The sequence below is a fragment of the Ranitomeya imitator genome, chromosome 1, assembly GCF_032444005.1.
Source record: "Ranitomeya imitator isolate aRanImi1 chromosome 1, aRanImi1.pri, whole genome shotgun sequence".
NCBI lineage: Eukaryota > Metazoa > Chordata > Amphibia > Anura > Dendrobatidae > Ranitomeya > Ranitomeya imitator.
The window spans coordinates 23,320,534-23,340,679 of NC_091282.1; the positions used below are offsets into that span (position 1 = coordinate 23,320,534).

At 42.2% G+C, this 20,146-nt stretch overlaps 1 protein-coding gene across 1 annotated transcript in view; it reads right to left on the bottom strand.

The window, feature by feature from the left end:
* Positions 1 to 4,147: 4,147 nt before the first annotated feature.
* The window catches only part of LOC138659000 (zinc finger protein 665-like), a 37,000-nt gene continuing 21,001 nt past the window's right edge, over positions 4,148 to 20,146 (bottom strand). Inside the window, exons 2-7 of the mRNA XM_069745875.1 lie at positions 9,630 to 9,736; positions 8,517 to 8,693; positions 8,310 to 8,433; positions 8,162 to 8,229; positions 7,877 to 8,057; positions 4,148 to 6,155 (exon numbers count right to left, since the gene is read on the bottom strand). Coding sequence (XP_069601976.1) covers positions 4,444 to 6,155; positions 7,877 to 8,057; positions 8,162 to 8,229; positions 8,310 to 8,433; positions 8,517 to 8,693; positions 9,630 to 9,736 — 2,369 coding nt within the window. The 3' untranslated portion in view covers positions 4,148 to 4,443. The remainder of the gene's footprint in view (positions 6,156 to 7,876; positions 8,058 to 8,161; positions 8,230 to 8,309; positions 8,434 to 8,516; positions 8,694 to 9,629; positions 9,737 to 20,146) is intronic.

The window sequence follows — 20,146 nt, forward strand, 5'->3', positions numbered from 1 at the left end:
GGCATGTTGTAGTCATCCTTGTCCTTGGCTCGCTGTAGTGATCCCGGTTCTGGGCCCACTGTAGGGATCCCGATCCAGGGCCCACTGTAGTGATCCAGGTCCTGCTGGAAAAATGGAGGAGCTAATCTTCCCTCCCCCCACCTGACCTCATCTACAGACCTGCTTCTCAATCTCACAGCTCTCCTTCTAAAAGACAAAACAAGCCGGGCATTCTACTTCTCGTTTCTTTGAGTCTCCTCAAAGCTGGCGATCAGGGCCGCCATCAGGGCATGACGGCCATGACTGGCGTATGGGGCCCGGTGGGCAGAGGGGGCCTGCATCGGGCCCCGTCTCATCTGCTCACCGGGCCCCTACCGGCAGCCGCAGGCTAACCGGGCCCTTAGCGCCGACGCTGCAGCTGTTTAAAGCTATTGACGTCCGGGCGCGGGCCCACACGTCAATAGTTAACAGCCGCCAGCCAATCTGAGGCTGGCAGCTGACGTCAGCCGCAGCGTGCGTGCACGCTGCAGCTGAGGGAAACTTTGCCCGCTGCAGGAGCACGGCCAGGTAAGAAGAACTTTTTCTTTTTTTTTTTTTTCTTGAGAGCGGCGATCCGGGGGGCCCAGGGAAGAACGCTGGACACAGGGGCAAAAAGCTGGACAGAGATGGGGCAGAATGCTGGACAGAGATGGGGCAGGATTGGAAACAGATGGGGCAGGATTGGAAACAGATAGGGGAAGGATTGGAAACAGATGGGGCAGGATTGGACAAACATGGGGCAGAGTGCTGGACACAGATGGAGCAGGATTGGACACAGATGGGGCAGGATTGGAAACAGATGGGGCAGGATTGGAAACAGATGGGGCAGGATTGGAAACAGATGGGGCAGGATTGGACAAACATGGGGCAGAGTGCTGGACACAGATGGGGCAGGATTGGACACAGATGGGGCAGGATTGGAAACAGATGGGGCAGGATTGGAAACAGATGGGGCAGGATTGGACAGATGGGGCAGGATTGGAAACAGATGGGGCAGGATTGGAAACAGATGGGGCAGGATTGGAAACAGATGGGGCAGGATTGGAAACAGATGGGGCAGAGTGCTGGATACAGAAGGGGCAGGATTGGAGACAGATGGGGCAGAATGGAGACAGATGGGGCAGGATTGGAGACAGATGGGGCAGGATTGGAGACAGATGGGGCAGGATTGGAAACAGATGGGGCAGGATTGGAAACAGATGGGGCAGGATTGGAAACAGATGGGGCAGAGTGCTGGACACAGATGGGGCAGGATTGGAAACAGATGGGGCAGAATGGAGACAGATGGGGCAGGATGGATACGATGGAGACTGATGGGGCAGGATGGGGAGATCATATGGGGCAGAATGGATACTCATGAGGGCAGGATGGGAGAACATATGGCTGGAGCCTGGAATGAGACACACGGGGGCTAGGATGGTGAATATTACCATAGGGGCTAATTAAGGGATATTATTATTGCAGTGATGCATTTATTTTATTTTTTGAGTATACTGTTTTAAATGGGGGGCGGTCCTGTTACTGTGTAGAGTGATACTATGTTGCCTTCTTCATGTCGTGTAATGTAGAGGCTGGGAAAATTAAGTAATATGTTCTACAAGCGGAACTCGAGATATCTGTGTTATATCCTGCAGAGACGAGTCCTGGCTGGATGAAGTGATGGCGGTCTGTGCTGGATGAAAGATGAAGGACTTCACCTAGAGACGTCACTGGTGAGTCAGTGTTACCTATACACTGACACTATACACTGTATACTATATACAGAGGTCCTGTGTACAATGTCACCAGTGATCACTGTATTACCTATACATTATATACAGAGCTCCTGTGTATAATGTCACCGGTGATCACTGTATTACTTCTACACAGACACTGCATACTAATTACAGATCTCCTGTGTATAATGGCACTGATGGTGATAGTATTGTGGGTTTTTTTTTTTATTACTGATCAGTATTGTAGTATTCAGTCATTGGTGGTAATATGTGGTCTGGTCATGGTATAGCGGTATTTGTTCCTTGTATTTTATATTATTCGATCACTGTGGTGGTAATATGTCATCTGGTCATAGTGCTGTGGTATTTGTTCCTTGTATGTAGTATTATAGGTCATTTTAAAAATTGAAAAATAAATAAAATATACCTAAATTGTATTGCATATTTTAACAAATATTTAATAGGTTACAGCAGAGTAGGGCCCGGCCAAAAGTGTCTACCGTGTTATGGTGGTGGCTTAAAAAATCTTTTGGCCAAAACAAAAGCTGCTGGCTATATGTGTGATCTGGTGATGGGAACTGTCAATGTGTGATTGGTGATAAGTGGACATTTTCCAAGAGAGAGCGGTGGGACTGTGGACAGTTCGAGGGGTGGAGCATGGAGGCGGGGCTGGGGTGGAGCCTGGGCGGAGTCTCAAGGGGGCCCCGAAAATTTTGCCAGTATGGGGCCCCAAAATTTCTAGTGGCAGCCCTGCTGGCGATATATCTCCCAATCCTGGACCCCCACATCTGATACCCCCATTATTCCTCCCTTAGTCCCCACCACTCCAACATAAAACAGATTCTCCTACCCCCACGCCGCTGCTCCCTCCCAGAAGCACTTTGGAATATTCGTTGTCTGCAATATGCTCCACGTTATTCACAACCCTTCGACACAGCCTCCCCTGCTGTGCTGTTAAGGTGGCCTTCACTTCAACCACACTCCTCGCTCTGGCACTCCCACACTACCTGCTCATCTCTCCTCTCTTTGTTAGTGTTCGTCAATGCTCTGTCTTGGGACGCCTACTATTCTCTATTTATACCTTTGGTATGACAACTCAAAATTCCACGTCTTCCAGTACCCTCTATACGCTGATAGCACTCTCTGCTTTCCAGAATCCTAGAGTATCAGTCATATCCTCCTCCTTCTTCTCCTCTCACTTCATAAAACTCAATGTGGATAAAACTGAATTCATGATCTTTCCTCCATTTCATATGAGTCCTACCTGATCTATCACAATAAAGGACATAATGCTTTCCCCTGTATTGGAAGTCTGCTGTCTCGGAGTAACCCTCACCTCTACCTTGTCCTTCAAACAGCACATCTAAGTTCTTACCAGCTGCTAGTGCCTCCAATTCAAAAACATTTCCAGAATCTGTCCTTTCCTCAACCCTGAAACTGCCAAAATGCTAGTGCCCTGATCATCTCCCGCTTTGACTACTGCAATATCCTTCTATGTGGCCTTCTTGGTAACAGTCTCACACATCTCCAGAAAGTCCTCATCTCTGCAGCCAGACTAATTCACCTCTCTCCTTGCTACTCCTCTGCAAATCCCTTAATTGGCTCTCAATTCCCCAATGTAACTATTAACATTGACCTACAAAGCCATCCATAATTTGTCTCTTCTATACATCTTTAAAAAATCTCCCTATATCTTCCACATGTAATCTACTGTACTCCCAATGCCTCCATCTCTCATCCACTCATTTGTTCTTCACCCAATCGCCTTCAAAACTTCTCCCAAGTATTCCCCATCCTTTGGAATTCTGTGCCCAAACACGTCAGATTATCCGCCACATTTGAAACTTCCAGTCCAAACTTGAAAACCTATCTATTGAAGAAATCTTACAGCCTATAATGACCCTGCTGCCACCTCACCACCACAGGAGCTTCCGCATCCTCCAACCTAATGTCTCCTTCCGCATTATCCTGTAGACTATAACCCCTAGAGGGACGGGCCTTCTCCTTCTGTACCGGTCATTGTTACTTTGTTCATTGCAATTTATATTCATATTTTGTATGTAAACCTTCAGCATCATGGAATCAATGGTGCTCTAAAAATAAATAATAATCAGATATTGTCCTGTCACAGTATTCATGCCTTTTGGACACCTTCTTTCTGAGGTGGTCAGATCTCTAGTGTCAGCTACCCCCTGGGATATGCCTTCTTGATGTGGAAACAAGTTCCTTCGTTCTCAGACTTTTCCTAGCATCATTATGAAAAAAATGTAAAAAATAAAATAGAAAGTGAGCTAAAATAGTTTTTCACAAAGTTGTACAGTTATACACAATATTCCAACCAGATGTCTCTCAACTCCCCAGGTTGAGGCAATATCGCTCCTTCAAGAGTAAAAAATTAAGACAAGTTCATATATAGGTTTCAATTCAAAAGCTTATTATTAATTGGTAACAAGTTTTAGGATACAGTTATACATTAATGTATAATATTCTATGCACATGGTTGATAAATCAATGTTATTGGGATTCTGTTTGCTGATAACAGATGTTTATAGACAACTGCATACAGAACCACCATTTCTTTTGCATGATGTGCGACTTTATCTTTAAATTATTATTATGAACTGTTGTATTATTTCTTGCACTGTTTCTCAATGAAAAAAAAAATGTTTGCTGCCCTGTGTGAGTTCATTGATGTCTACAAACACTTCATTTATGGACATATTTTTTCTGTGTGAGTTCTCTGATGTGCAATTAGATTTGACTTTCGCTGGTAAGACTTTCCACATAGACTACATGAAAATGGCTTCTCCCCTGTGTGAATTCTCAGATGTCTAACAAGAGCGGATTTATGAACAAAACATTTTGAACATTCTGAACATGAAAATGGCTTCTCCCCTGTATGAGATTTTTTATGTACATCAAGCTGTGATTCCAAATTAAAACATTTTCCACACTCTGGACATGCAAATGGTTTTCCTGTGTGAGATATTTGATGTGATATTAAAGATGACTTTTGGTTAAAGCACTTTCCACATATGGTACATAAAAATGGCTTTTCGCCTGTGTGAATTATCTGATGTCTAACAAGACCTGATTTATGGGTAAAAGATTTCTCACATTCTGAACATGAAAATGGCTTCTCTCCTGTGTGAACTTTTTGATGTCTAACAAGCTCTGATTTCCGCGGAAAACTTTTTGCACATTCTGGACATGAGTACGGCTTCTCTCCTTTGTGATGAGTTCTTACATGTACATCTAGACTGGATTTACTGCTATACCATTTCCCACATTCTAAACATAAAATTGTGTTAATCCCTGTGTGAGTTTTCTGATGGTCAATCAGATATGAATTCTGAGTAAAACATTTCCCACATAGATTACATGAAAATGGCTTCACTTCTGTGTGAATTCTCAGATGTCTAACAAAATTGTATTTGTGAACAAAGCTTTTTCCACATTCTGAACAACAAAATGGCTTCTCCCCTGTGTGAGATTTTAGATGGTTATCAAGCTGCGATTTATAATTAAAACATTTTCCACATTCTGAACATGAAATGGATTTCTCCTCTGTGTGATTTCTTTGATGTCTTAAAAGGTTTGATTTCTGAATAAAATATTTCCCACATTCCTGACATGAAAATGGTTTTCCTGTGTGAATTATTCGATGTACAATTAGGGCTGACTTTTGTCTGAAACCCTTTCCACACACCGTGCAAGAAAATGGCTTTTCCCCCATGTGGACTCTTTTATGTTTAACAAGTTGTGATTTCCAAGTAAAACATTTCTCACATTTTGAACATGAATATGGCTTCTCTCCTGTGTGAGTTCTTTGATGTACAATTAGAGTTGCCTTTTGCCTAAAACACTTTCCACACATAGTACAAGAAAATGGCTTCTCCCCAGTGTGAATTCTCTCATGGTTAACAAGATATGTTTTTGAAGTAAAACATTTCCCACATTCTGAACATGAAAATGGCTTCTCCCCTGTGTGAGTTCTCTGATGTACAATTAGAGTTGTCTTTTGTCTAAAAGACTTTCCACATAGAGTACAAGAAAATTGCTTTTTCCCTGTATGAATTATTTTATGTGTAACAAGATCTGATTTATGGGTAAAACATTTACCACATTCTAAACATAATATTGGCTTCACCTCTGTGTGACTCTTCCGATGGTCAACCAGAGATGAATGCTCAGTAAAACATTTCTCACATTCTGGGCATGAATATGGCTTCTCCCCTGTGTGAATTCTTTCACATTTAACACCGCGTACATGACTTTCATTTAGCTCAACATTTGGTGGTGAATCATAAGATAGGATATGCTTAAAGGCATCAGATGACAGATCTTGGATGTAAACGCCTGAAGGACAATCTGCGATAACGGGATGCTCTTCATATGCATGCTGTGTATCACCAAAATCATCTGTAAAAAAAAAAAAACAACAACCCAGATTTTGTAAATTTCAAAACAGGATAACATTACAAATCTGTTTTATCTGGAAAACTTGGGCCCCTGACCGCAGTGTCGTTGTACTGCTCATATAATAATCGTCAAAGTGATAACTACATTAGAACGGATAATTGGGATACCAACTGAATGTAGTCCAGAGTTATGCATCTTCGGTATTGAGGATGAAGAACTGTGGTTGCACTAGGATAAAATAGTTCTGCGGGAGGTTCTATTTATGGCTAGGAAAGCAATAGCACTAAGGTGGATGGGAGGAAGCCTCCTGCTATTAATCAGTGGAAAAAATTAGTGAATACCATATGAGAATATATTATATAGAAATAGAAGATGCCCTCAGAAACTCCATAAGATATGGGAGAGATGGTGTGATTCACCCTTAACGCATCTATCTCATGATATGAACACTGATGTTGTCTATGTCAACTTATGGAAGGTGATGATGTGTGTAAACTGCAAGAGTGTACTTTGAGGCTATGTGTACACGTTGCGGATTTTGCTGCGGATCCGCAGCATTTCCGCAGCTGAGGATCCGCAGCAGTTTCCCATGAGTTTACAGTACAATGTATACAATGTAAACTTATGGGAAACCAAAAACGCTGTGCCCATACTACGGAAAAAGCCGCGCGGAAACGCTGCGGATTATTTTCCGCAGCATGTCAATTCTTTGTGCGGAATCCACAGCAGTTTTCCATCTGCTCCAATAGAAAACTGCAGATGGAAAACCGCAGCAGAATCCGCAGTAGAATCTGCAATAAATCCGCAGTAAAAACCGAAGCGGTTTTTCACGCGGATTTTGCAAATCCGCTGCGGAAAATTCCGCAATGGAATCTGCAACGTGTGCACATACCCTTATTATGACCCTAATTGGTACTTGATCTGAATTTTGATAGAGAACCTGATAATTCAGTTGAGTGTGCAATGCTTCATAATGGAAATTATCCTAATATGCTATGATCTACCGTATATTGTTTGTTCACTTTTTTTTTTAATTTTGTTTACTCTATTATTGAGAGTGTAATGTTACCTACATGTTATTTTAAAGGGTGACTGTTTGGCTCATACTGACCATATACTGTGATAGTATATGTTCGTAACTTTATCCTGTGGAATCTTTCAATTAAAAGAATTTAAAAAAAAATGTAAAAAAAATGATCTGTCTTACCACAATAACCCCTCAACAATTCCAAAGGGAAATCACATAGAAAAATAGATAAAAATATGGATTATAGTCTCACAGTCGGTCCCACAAGAAAAGTGTCTATGTTTACCCTACATACGGCCATGTAAGAGGAATAATGCCAGAAACGAAGTGTCTAAAGATTCTATAAGGATGGAGGAGTCAGCAACAGAACTGTACAACCAAGCAGGTATTGCACTTTTAATCTCCCGGGGATTAAAAAAGAATCTACAAATCTATACAAAAACAATGGCAGAATCCTGGAAATACTGTATCCTTTTTCCTATTTTCAAACCTCATGTCCTGTGTATTCCCCTAATGAAATGACATAAGCAGAACAATCATTCTAGAAACTTCACACCCCCAGTTTCACTAATATCACTACATTTCTGGGACTCAGACATACTGACACTGGATAATAGGAAATAGGACTAGGTATTTATTTTAAAGAAGGAAAGGAATCTGTGACTTCTCGTCTTATCCAGCGGTCACTACTCACCTGGGCGGTTACCTGCAGAAGTCTCCTCTTTACACCGCTGATCGCCCCTCACATCAGGGGTCTCCTCTTTACACCGCTGATCGCCCGTCACATTAGGGGTCTCCTCTTTACACCGCTGATCACCCCTCACATTTCTCTCTGGACCATTAATATTGTTCAGATCTTTTTCCGGATCCAAAAGCTGCAAAACAAATATTGTAAAAGTCCCCGATGATGCTAGAAGTCCCTGGGAATAATGGTGAGAAGTCACAGCCGTCTACACATCATAGGGAGATCTCCATCTACCTGATGGTCCTGTGGAGGAGGAGGAGGAGCGGGACATCTCTCTGGGGTTGTCCTCTTACTGGAGAGAACTGAGGAGACACAGACAGGACTGACATCATTATTACATACAGAGAATTATAGGCCGTGTGTATTTAGTCCTGTCTATTACCTGGTGATGTGCGGGGCCGGTGCTCCTCCATCATCACCTCCTGGTACCGATCCTTGTGTCCTTCTAGATACTCCCACTCCTCCATGGAGAAAAAGATGGTGACGTCCTGACACCTTATAGGAACCTGACAAACACAATGATACCGTCATCACCCAGAATCCTCCAGTGCTGTCCTGTATAAAGTCCCAGCATTCCCAGCAGCGTCACCTCTCCAGTCAGCAGCTCAATCATCTTGTTGGTGAGTTCTAGGATCTTCTGGTCACTGATGTCCTCATGTATCCGGGGGTGAGGAGGAGGCCCCGGGATTGGGCTCTGGGTTCCTCCCTGTCCTTCCGACACAGGGGCCTGACCGCGATCACTAGAGGTCTTCACTACTGTGTAATCCTGAGTGTGGAGACATTAATAATATCACTACAGACATCTCCAGAGTCCATCACCTCTCCGGTCATATCCCCTGTTATTCCCATAGATAATGAGGTCATGTGATGACATCAGAGCCTCTCACCTCTCCGGTCATATACCCTGTTATTCCCATAGATAATGAGGTCATGTGATGACATCAGAGCCTCTCACCTCTCCGGTCATATTTCCTGTTATTCCCATAGATAATGAGGTCATGTGATGACATCAAAACCTCTCACCTCTCCGGTCATATGCCCTGTTATTCCCATAGATAATGAGGTCATGTGATGACATCAGAGCCTCTCACCTCTCCGGTCATATTTCCTGTTATTCCCATAAATAATGATGTCATGTGATGACATCAGAGCCTCTCACCTCTCCGGTCATATTTCCTGTTATTCCCATAGATAATGATGTCATGTGATGACATCAGAGCCTCTCACCTCTCCGGTCATATTTCCTGTTATTCCCATAGATAATGATGTCATGTGATGACATCAGAGCCTCTCACCTCTCCGGTCATATTTCCTGTTATTCCCATAGATAATGATGTCATGTGATGATATCAGAGCCTCTCACCTCTCCGGTCATATTTCCTGTTATTCCCATAGAAAATGAGGTCATTGTGATGACATCAGAGCCTCTCACCTCTCCGGTCATATCCCGTTATTCACATAGATAATGAGGTCATGTGATGACATCAGAACCTCTCACCTCTCTGGTCATATCCCCTGTTATTCCCATAGATAATGAGGTCATGTGATGACATCAGAGCCTCTCACCTCTCCGGTCATATCTCCTGTTATTCCCATAGATAATGAAGTCATGTGATGACATCAGAGCCTCTCACCTCTCCGGTCATATCACCTGTTATTCCCATAGATAATGATGTCATGTGATGACATCAGAGCCTCTCACCTCTCCAGTAAGCTGGAAGATTATTTCCAGGGTGAGGTTTAAAATCCTCTCCACTATCTTGTATCTGTCCTTATTCATCTTTGATGGGTCAAACAGGAAAAATATATCTAGAAAAAACAACAACGAAGTTCATATAATGTAAAGGGAATAAGTTGTAAAAAAAAAAGTGAAAAAAAAAACAAAAATTGACTGGTGATAATAAATGGAAAAATTTAAAAAGATATAGTGTTTAACCTAAATTTACACAAGATTTTCAGCCCTAAAAGCAAATATAAACCAAAATCAGACAAATAAGTCAAAATATTAGACTGTCATTTTTTATATGAGCAAAATAATCCAATATTACACGTCTGTGAGTTGCTAAAGTACCGTATGTGAACTTTGAGAATTACAAGAACACTCCAACAGCAAGGAGTATAATATTCATGAATGAACCCAAGGTAACCTCTAAGCAACTAAAGGCTTCTCACACATTAGGTAATGTAAAAGGGGTTGAACAGTACTCAGACAACCACTTCTCCATTACTATACTCCCCCATGTGAAATAAAAGCAGCCTGTACTCCGCTCCGTTGCTAGGTATGGCGTGAAATTGTTAAGTCAAGTGAGCCCTGTATCAGGGGCTGCTAATGGCCTCTTCGCTTTCACTTCCATTGGGTAAACTGACATCCAGGCGAAGTCAGAACAGCTGCTTCTCTCTCATTTCCTTCTGGATGTCAGTTAAATCTGAAGGAAATAATAGTGATGTGGACCATTAGCAGCCACTGACTGTCAGCAAAGTTTTAGTATAACCAAGTGAAAGTCCTGACCTAAATCCTACAGAAATATTGTGGAAGGACCTGAGGTGAGCAGTTCATGAGAGAAAACCCTCCAATATTACACAAGTGAAGCGGTTTCGTAGGGCGGAATGCGATAAAACGCTAAAAAGCCAACAAGAGCTAACCAACAATTACCGGAAATATTATTACTGCACAAGGGGTCAGAGCAGATACTGAGAGAAAAGGTTCACATACAGTACAGACCAAAAGTTTTGACACACCTTCTCATTTAAAGATTTTTCTGTATTTTCATGACTATGAAAATTGTACATTCACACTGAAGGCAACAAAACTATGAATTAACACATGTGGAATTATATACTTAAAAAAGTGTGAAACAACTGAAATGTCTTATATTCTAGGTTCTTCAAAGTAGCCACCTTGTGAATTTACAATTTTCATAGTCATGAAAATACAGAAAAATCTTTAAATGAGAAGGTGTGTCCAAACGTTTGGTCTGTACTGTACTTTTGCCACTGTCAGACATGTGATATTGGATTATGTGCTTTAGGTAATAAAAAAAATGTCAAACGATCTGGCTTTCTTTACCTACTTGTTGGATTTTTGGAATATATAAAATTCTGAACGGTTCACAAATTTTCAAGAATCACCGTACATAGTGCAGATATTGTATTATCTCTGCTTGGATGGAGACGTTGAATATCTTGTTGAGGAAACGCCTCCATGTTTGAGAAGCTTTCACATGAAAGCTACATTCACATGGTCATATGAGAAACATACCGTGACGCTAGTCACTACTCACAGATAAGCCATGAGGTGGGGTAGTGAAGAGGTCCAAGGTTGAAAAGCAAGAGAGTAAGTCATAGACAAATGGTAGCCTGGAAACAATCCGAAGTCTATATTCCAAAAAGGTTGCGGATCACGACAAAAAGGGCTAGGAAAACGGATGGTCAAGACAAATGCTAGGTCAAGCAGCAAGGATCGAAATACAAGACTAGGAGAATAGAGCAAACACACCCCTCCTGAGCAAAGCTACAACTGGTAGCAATCAAAGGCAAAGAGCTGGTTAAATAGCCTGGTAATCACTCTGGACAAGTGACACATGGATAAAGCCCTGCCACATCCTGGTCCAGATTGAACAGATAAACTGTCACTCCAGACATGGACAGCTCAGCACTAGTGATGAGCGAACGTGCTCGGATAAGGTGCGCTTGAAAAATACGTTCCGAGTCCCCGCACTTGCATGTCTCGCGGCTGATCGACAGACGCAACAAATGCAGGGATTGCCTAACAAACAGGTAATCCCTATATGTGTTGTCGCTGTTGAACAGCCGTGAGACATGCAGCCGCAGGGACTTGAACGTATTTTTCGAGCACGCCAAAGACACCGGGTTAGCCCCCGAGCAGGATAACACCTTATCCCAGCAGGAAATTTAAGAAATGGATTAACACAAAGCTGTACGGTGATGACTTTTCTGATGAAATATGTCTTCTATAGATTCACACTGCAGATGTGATGACTGTCCTCCAAGAGACTGGGACTTTTTGACCTACTGAGAAACAATTATTCTTGCTTCTGATTCCATGATTCTGTGTATCACTTGGTAAACTTTCCCAGGGTTCTGATCACTTGGTACAATTAAACACTGACTGCTCTGTGGACCATACGGACCCAGACACTTAGGTGACTTCACTACTCACTCTTATAAAACTGCAAAACAAGGCGAGGAGGCTCGTATCAGTGAATGTGGGGGTTTATGGGCAGGAGAGCACAGCTTCCCCTCTTCTAATTCTGTTATAAAACTGCAAAGCATGTCCTGTCTACTTCAGGCAACTGTAGTTCTACAAATACTGGGTAGTCCCCACATAACTGATCATACATGATAGTATGCTGCATGTGGGGGTTTAAAGGGAACCGGTCACCAGAAAGAACGCTATTAACTTGCAAATATGTTCTTAATCTGCAGGTAATACAAAAACCAAGAAAGAGCAACTTACTGAGGCCAGATAAAATTGCTAAATCTTTATTTGGACGATCAAAATTAAACCAAAATATAAGTGTATGTACACATTAAAAGGAAAAAAACCACAGATGAGGGAGTTGGTGAGTAAGGCTGGGTTTACATTGCATGTGCGCTAGCGATGCGTCCGACATAGGACTTAACGGCGGTGGTAACGGACTACATTACACAGCGTTTTGCCGCGGTGTAACGTAGTCCGTCTAACATGCCATATAAACGCAATGTGAACCCAGCCTTACTCACCAACTACGTCATCTGTGCCCACAATCGGCGTACGCCAGCGATGCGCCGTCATTGAGTGACGGACCCTGGGACGCGGGCTGCAGCATTTCCGGGTCCATCGCCGCTAGCGCAGATAGAGCATCTGCTAGCTCTAACTGCACTAGCGATATGACATATCGGCACTTGCGTTAACAGAAGCCCGTTAATTCATGTGTTGCGCGGGCTGCTGTTAACGCAATGTGAACCTGGCCTAAACCTGGACAATAATATATATATAAAAATTACATAAACACCATGTACAAAATATCAGCAATGGTTTCCTGCAGTGTCCTAGGAAAAGAACACATGTAGACGTTTAGGTATAGGAACATGCAGTATGCATGTATATCCATATAAATATATATATATAGTACACATGGGACGTGGAAAAAAGAACTATCGTGTACAAGTGATGATACAGCTGCAAATAATTTGTTTTTCTTTATTTATTTTACTCACTTATATAGCGTCATTAATTGCACAGCACTTTACAGACATTATCCTCAGTGTCCCCATTTTTTATCAATTTGTCTTTGGAGTGTGGGAGGAAACTAGAGCACCCTGAGGAAACCCACACAAACACAGGGAGAACATACAAACTCCTTGCAGATGTTGTACTTGGTTGGATTTGAGCCCACTGAGCCACCCTGCTATGCTATATATAGTACAGTGCTAACCACTGAGCCATTGTGCTGTCCTATATATAGTACAGTGCTAACTACTGTGCCACCGTGCTGCCCTATATATAGTACAGTGCTAACCACTGAGCCATTGTGCTGCCCTATTTATAGTACAGTGCTAACCACTGAGCCATTGTGCTGCCCTATTTATAGTACAGTGCTAACCACTGAGCCATCGTGCTGTCCTACATATAGTACAGTGCTAGCCACTGAGTCACCGTGCTGCCCTATATATAGTACAGTGCTAACCACGGAGCCATCGTGCTGTCCTATATATATAGTACAGTGCTAGCCACTGAGTCACCGTGCTGCCCTATATATAGTACAGTGCTAACCACGGAGCCATTGTGCTGTCCTACATATAGTACAGTGCTAGCCACTGAGCTACTGTGCTGCCCTATATATAGTAGTGCTAACCACAGCCACTGTGCTGTCCTATATATAGTACAGTGTTTACCACGGAGCCATCGTGCTGTCCTACATATAATACAGTGCTAGCCACTGAGTCACCGTGCGCTGCCCTATATATAGTACAGTGCTAGCCACTGAGTCACCGTGCTGCCCTATATATAGTACAGTGCTAACCACGGAGCCATCGTGCTGTCCTACATATAGTACAGTGCTAGCCACTGAGTCACCGTGCTGCCCTATATAGTACAGTGCTAACCACGGAGCCATCGTGCTGTCCTACATATAGTACAGTGCTAGCCACTGAGCTACTGTGCTGCCCTATATATAGTACAGTGCTAACCACTGAGCCACTGTGCTGTCCTATATGTTGTACAGTGCTAACTACTGTGCCACCGTGCTGCCCTATATATAGTACAGTGTTTACCACGGAGCCATCGTGTTGTCCTACATATAGTACAGTTCTAGCCACTGAGCTACTGTGCTGCCCTATATATAGTACAGTGCTAACCACTGAGCCAGTGTGCTGTCCTATCTATAGTACAGTGCTAACCACTGAGCCTCTGTGCTGCTCTATATATATAGTAGAATGCTAACCACTGAGCCACCGTGCTGCCCTATAGTACAGTGCTAACCACAGATCCATCACGCTGCCCTATATATAGTACAGTGCTAGCCACTGTGCTGCCCTTTATGTAGTACAATGCTAACCACTGAGCCACCGTGATGCTCTACATATAGTACAGTGCTAACCACGGAGCCATCGTGCTGTCCTTTATATAGTACAGTGCTAACCACTGAGCGGTCCTATATATAATACAGTGCTAACCACTGAGCTGCCCTATATATAGTACAGTGCTAACTAGTGAGCCACTGTGCTGCCCTATATATAGTACAGTGCTAACCACTGAGCTGCCCTATATAGTACAGTGCTAACCAGACACGGTGCTGCCCTATATATAGTACAGTGCTAACTAGAGACACGGTGCTGCTCTATATATAGTACAGTGCTAACCACTAAGCCACAGTGTCGCCCTATATATAGTACAGTACTAACCACTAAGCCACTGTGCTGCCCTATATGTAGTACAAAGCTACCCACTGAGCCACCGTGCTGTCCTATATATAGTACAGTGCTAACCACTGAGCCACCGTGCTGCCCTATAGTACAGGGCTAGCCACTGAGCCACCATGCCGTTATATATGTATATATATATTTTTTTCAGAGTGCTAACCACTGAGCACCGTGCTGCCCTAATTTATGATACTTTATAAAGATGGGTCTTGCTAGCCGGATATGCATATGTACAGTATGTCAGACATGACATGGTGTTGAATGTGGCTATGCCTATACCATAACAGACTGTTGGTATTTCTTTTCTTGATGTCGGTTCTCCAGCATATTTCCATATTGGCTTTAGTTGTACATTATCGTTCTTATTTCACCGCCCATGTGTACTATATATACACTGCTCCAAAAATAAAGGGAACACAAACAACATAATCTAACTCCAAGTAAATCAAACTTCTGTGAAATCAAACTGTCCACTTAGGAAGCAACACTGATTGACAATCAATTTCACATGCTGTTGTGCAAATGGAATAGACAACAGATGGAAATTATTGGCAATTATCAAGACACCCTCAATAAAGGAGTGGTTCTGCAGGTGGGGACCACAGACCACATCTCAGTAACAATGCTTTCTGGCTGTTTTGGTCACTTTTGAATGTTGGTTGTACTTTCACACTCGTGGTAGCATGAGACGGACTCTACAACCCACACAAGTGGCTCAAGTAGTGCAGCTCATCCAGGATGGCACATCAATGCGAGCTGTGGCAAGAAGGTTTGCTGTGTCTGTCAGTGTAGTGTCCAGAAGCTGGAAGCGCTACCAGGAGACAGGCCAGTACACCAGGAGACGTGGAGGGGGCCGTAGGAGGGTAACAACTCAGCAGCAGGACCGCTACCTCAGCCTTTGTGCAAGGAGGAACAGGAGGAGCGCTGCCAGAGCCCTGCAAAATGACCTCCAGCAGGCCACAAATGTGCATGTGTCTGCACAGTTAGAAACCGACTACATCAGGATGGTCTGAGTGCCCGATGTCAACAGATAGGGTTGTGCTCACAGCCCAACACCGTGCAGAACGCTTGACATTTGCCACAGAACACCAGGATTGGCAAATTCACCATTGGCGCCTTGTGCTCTTCACAGATGAAAGCAGGTTCACACTGAGCACATGTGACAGACGTGACAGGGTCTGGAGACGCCATGGAGAGCGATCTGCTGCCTGCAACATCCTTCAGCATGACCGGTTTGGCAGTGGGTCAGTAATGGTGTGGGGTGGGATTTCTTTGGAGGTCCGCACAGCCCTCCATGTGCTCGCCAGAGGTAGCCTGACTGCCATTAAGTACCGAGATGAGATCCTCAGACTCCTTGTGAGACCATATGCTGTTGCGGTTGGCCCTGGTTTCCTCCTAATGCAGGACAATGCCAGACCTCATGCGGCTGGAGTGTGTCAACAGTTCCTGCAAGATGAAGGCATTGAAGCTATGAACTGGCCCGCCCGTTTCCCAGACCTGAATCCGATTGAACATATCTGGGACAGCATGTCTCACACCATCCACCAACGTCACTTTGCACCACAGACTGTCCAGGAGTTGGCGGATGCTTTAGTCCAGGTCTGGGAGGAGATCCCTCAGGAGTTCATCTGCCACCTCATCAGGAGCATGAGCAGGCATTGTAGGGAGGTCATACAGGCACGTAGAGGCCACACACACTACTGAGCATCATTTCCTTTTCTTGAGGCATTTCTACTGAAGTTGGATCAGCCTGTAATTTGATTTTTCACTTTGATTTTGAGCATCATTTCAACTCCAGACCTCCGTGGGTATTAGTTGTGATTTACGTTGATCATTTTTAGGTTTTATTGTTCTCAACACATTCCACTATGTAATGAATAAAGATTTAAAACAGGACTATTTCATTCAGTGATATCTAGGATGTGGGATTTTAGTGTTCCCTTTATTTTTTTAAGCAGTGTATATTTATATGGATATACATGCATACTGCATGTACCTATACCTGAACGTCTACATGTCTTCTTTTTCTATGATACTGCAGGAAATCATTGATGATATTTTGTACATGGTGTTTATGTAAAAAAAAATTTTATATATCTATCTTATGGTCCAGGGTTACTCACCAATTCCCTCATCTGTGTTTTTTTCCCCTTCAATGTGTATATACTTTTATTTTGGCTTTATCTTGATTGTCTAAATAAAGTTTTTGAATTTTTGTCTGGCCTTATAGGAAGTTGCTCTTTCTTGTTTTTTTGCAATTCATGTATAGTCTATGGCCTATGTGATAGAATAAATAATATAGGTGTATTTAATCTGCAGGTTAATAGAGTCATCAATAAACTATATGGATATATGGAAAAGAAAATAAACATTAACCATACAATGAATACCATAACCAATATTCACAACCACAGAAAGTATGCAAAGAAGACTGGCACATATATAATTCTTTATTATTGAATATAAAAAATATGATTATCCAACAAATGAAAAATAAGAATCAGTGGGGTAAGAACATCATAGGGGATAAGTTTGTATTGGTAACTTGAAAAAGTGCATAGTGCGATCAAAGACATAAGGCTGTGTACAGCAAGTAAGACCTAGATGGAAATCCAATGAAAGTGATACAAGCTACAGTGGGGAAAAAAGTAGTCGGCCACCAATTGTGCAGGTTCTCCCACTTATAAAGATGAGAGGCCTGTAATTGACATCATAGGTAGACCACAAATAGGAGAGTCAAATTGAGAAAACAAATCCAGAAAATCACCTTGTCAGATTTGGCAAGATTTATTTTGCAAATTATGTCGGAAAATAAGTATTTGTGGTCTACCTATGATGTCTATTACAGGCCTCTCTCATCTTTTTAAGTGGGAGAACTTGCACAATTGGTGGCTGACTAAATACTTATTTTCCCCACTGTAGCAGCATGATACCAAACAAAATGCCACAGTGCTGCCCACTCACACCACTCCAAGAGTTACCAATGCAAACTTATCTACCTTTGATGTACTTATTCCACTGATTCTCATTTTTCCATTGCTTGCTGTATATTTGAGTCCCTATTCTTTTTGCCTTACATTTATAAATCTATATATTACATCCTAACGTAAGGCGATATCTTGCATCTAACGCACTATGCGTTTTGCCATCTTATTGGTACTTATTAATATACAGTAATCTTTTGGAAATGTGTCTTTTGCTATTAATGGTTTGTTACTTATGAATTACCAATTAATTTGACATATCCTGCCCCCCCACACACACACATCTGTTGTGCTATATTTTGTTTTATCATCCTTGTGAACAGGTTTTATTTTTCATTTGCTATACAATCATGTTTTTATATTCAATAAAGTAATTGTACCTGTTTTCTTTGAATACTTTCTTTGGTTGTTAATCGTACAATCATTAACCATTCCAAAAAGAGGGAAGAATAGGAAGCATTTAAGGAAACCAGGATGGATTAACACAGAACTTGAACACGTGCTAAGAAGGAAGAAAGAAATGTTTGTCAAATGGAAAATGGGGGCATATCTAAAGAAGAATATAATGCTGTCTGCAGAACCTACAGGGCACGACTCAGATTAGCTAAAGCTGACAATGAATTGAGGCTTGCAAGAGATGTCAAAAGCAATAAAAAAAATGATTTTTGGGGATATGCCAAAAGTAAAAGAAAAGTCAAAGATGCTATAGGATTTTTACAGGATGAAATGATAAGAAAGGATGTTGAGAAGGCTGAACTTTTACATTCCTATTTTGGAGATAACAGACGAAATTATTGAACCACTCTCCATAATCTTTGAAAATTCTAGGAGAACAAGAGACACCCCAGAAGACTGGAGAAGAGCAATTGTTGTTCCTATCTTCAAAAAGGGGAAGAAGGTGGACCCAGGGAACTATAGGCCGGTGAGTCTGACTTCTATACCAGGAATGATCTTTGAACAAATTATTAAACAACATGTATGTAAGTACCTGGATAAGAATGAAGTGATTGACCAGAGTCAGCAAGGGTTTGTAACTAATAAGTCATGCCAGACTAACTTAATTAGTATATCTTGACTTCAGCAAAGCATTTGAGAAAGTATCTCATACTTTCCTTATTGAAAAAAATGACTAAGTATGGAATGGACAAGGCAACTGTTAGGTGGATTAATAACTGGCTTAGTGATCGGACTCAAAGAGTGGTTGTAAATGGCTGAACATCCAGTTGGAAGAATGTCTCAAGTTGGGTACCACAGGGCTTTGTCCTGGGCCCTGCATTGTTCAACATTTTTATCAATGATTTAGATGAAGGAATTGAGGGTAAACTGATTAAAATTTGCTGATGACACAAAGCTAGGAGGGATAGCTAATACTAGAGAAGAGAGGATTCAAAAAGATATAAATAAACTGCAGCAGTGGGCAGCAAATAACAGAATGGTTTTTAACGGAAAAATGCAAAGTACTACATAAAGATGAAAAAGCATATAAAGAATGGGAGGAATAGGGCCAAGCAAAAGCATGTGTGAAAAAGACTTGGGCATACTAATAGATCACAGACTGCACATGAGTCAACAGTGTGATGCAGCAGCAAAAAAGGCAAACAGTTCTAGGATGTATTAAGAGAACCATTGAGTCTAGATCACGTGAAGTCATTATCCCCTTCTACTCCTCCTCGGTCAGGCCTCATCTGGAATACTGTGTCCAGTTCTGGGCACCACATTTTAAAAAAAGACATTGAAACAAGTATATTACTTACCAATAATGTGTTTTTACGGAACCCATGACCGCACCAACGAGAGTGGGGCTCCGCTCTTCAAGGACAAGAAACCTTCAAGAAAAAAATAGAATTATTCTTACCGTTAATTCGGTTTCTAGTAACCCACCACGACAGCACACCTGGAGGATGTTACCCCTTTCCTAATAGGGACAGGAAATGACAAGAGGTTAAATAACCCCTCCCTCATCCTCCCCTCAGTGTTATTATAAAGGACCACAGGAGAATGAATGCTTCAAATTATATTTATTCTTTTCAGAACGTATATTAAGCAAAGGGAGGGATTACTCCTGCTGTCGTGGTGGGTTACTAGAAACCGAATTAACGGTAAGAATAATTCTATTTTCTCTAGTAACCCCCCACGACAGCACACCTGGAGCAGTACCCAAGAGTAATTTTTAGGGAGGGACTACAGCACTAAGGACTTTTTCTCCGAAGGCTAAGTCTTCTTTTGACATCAGGTCAAACCTGTAATGTTTGGAGAACGTATGGACCGAGGACCACGTAGCCGCTCTGCATATTTGCTCGATGGAAGCACT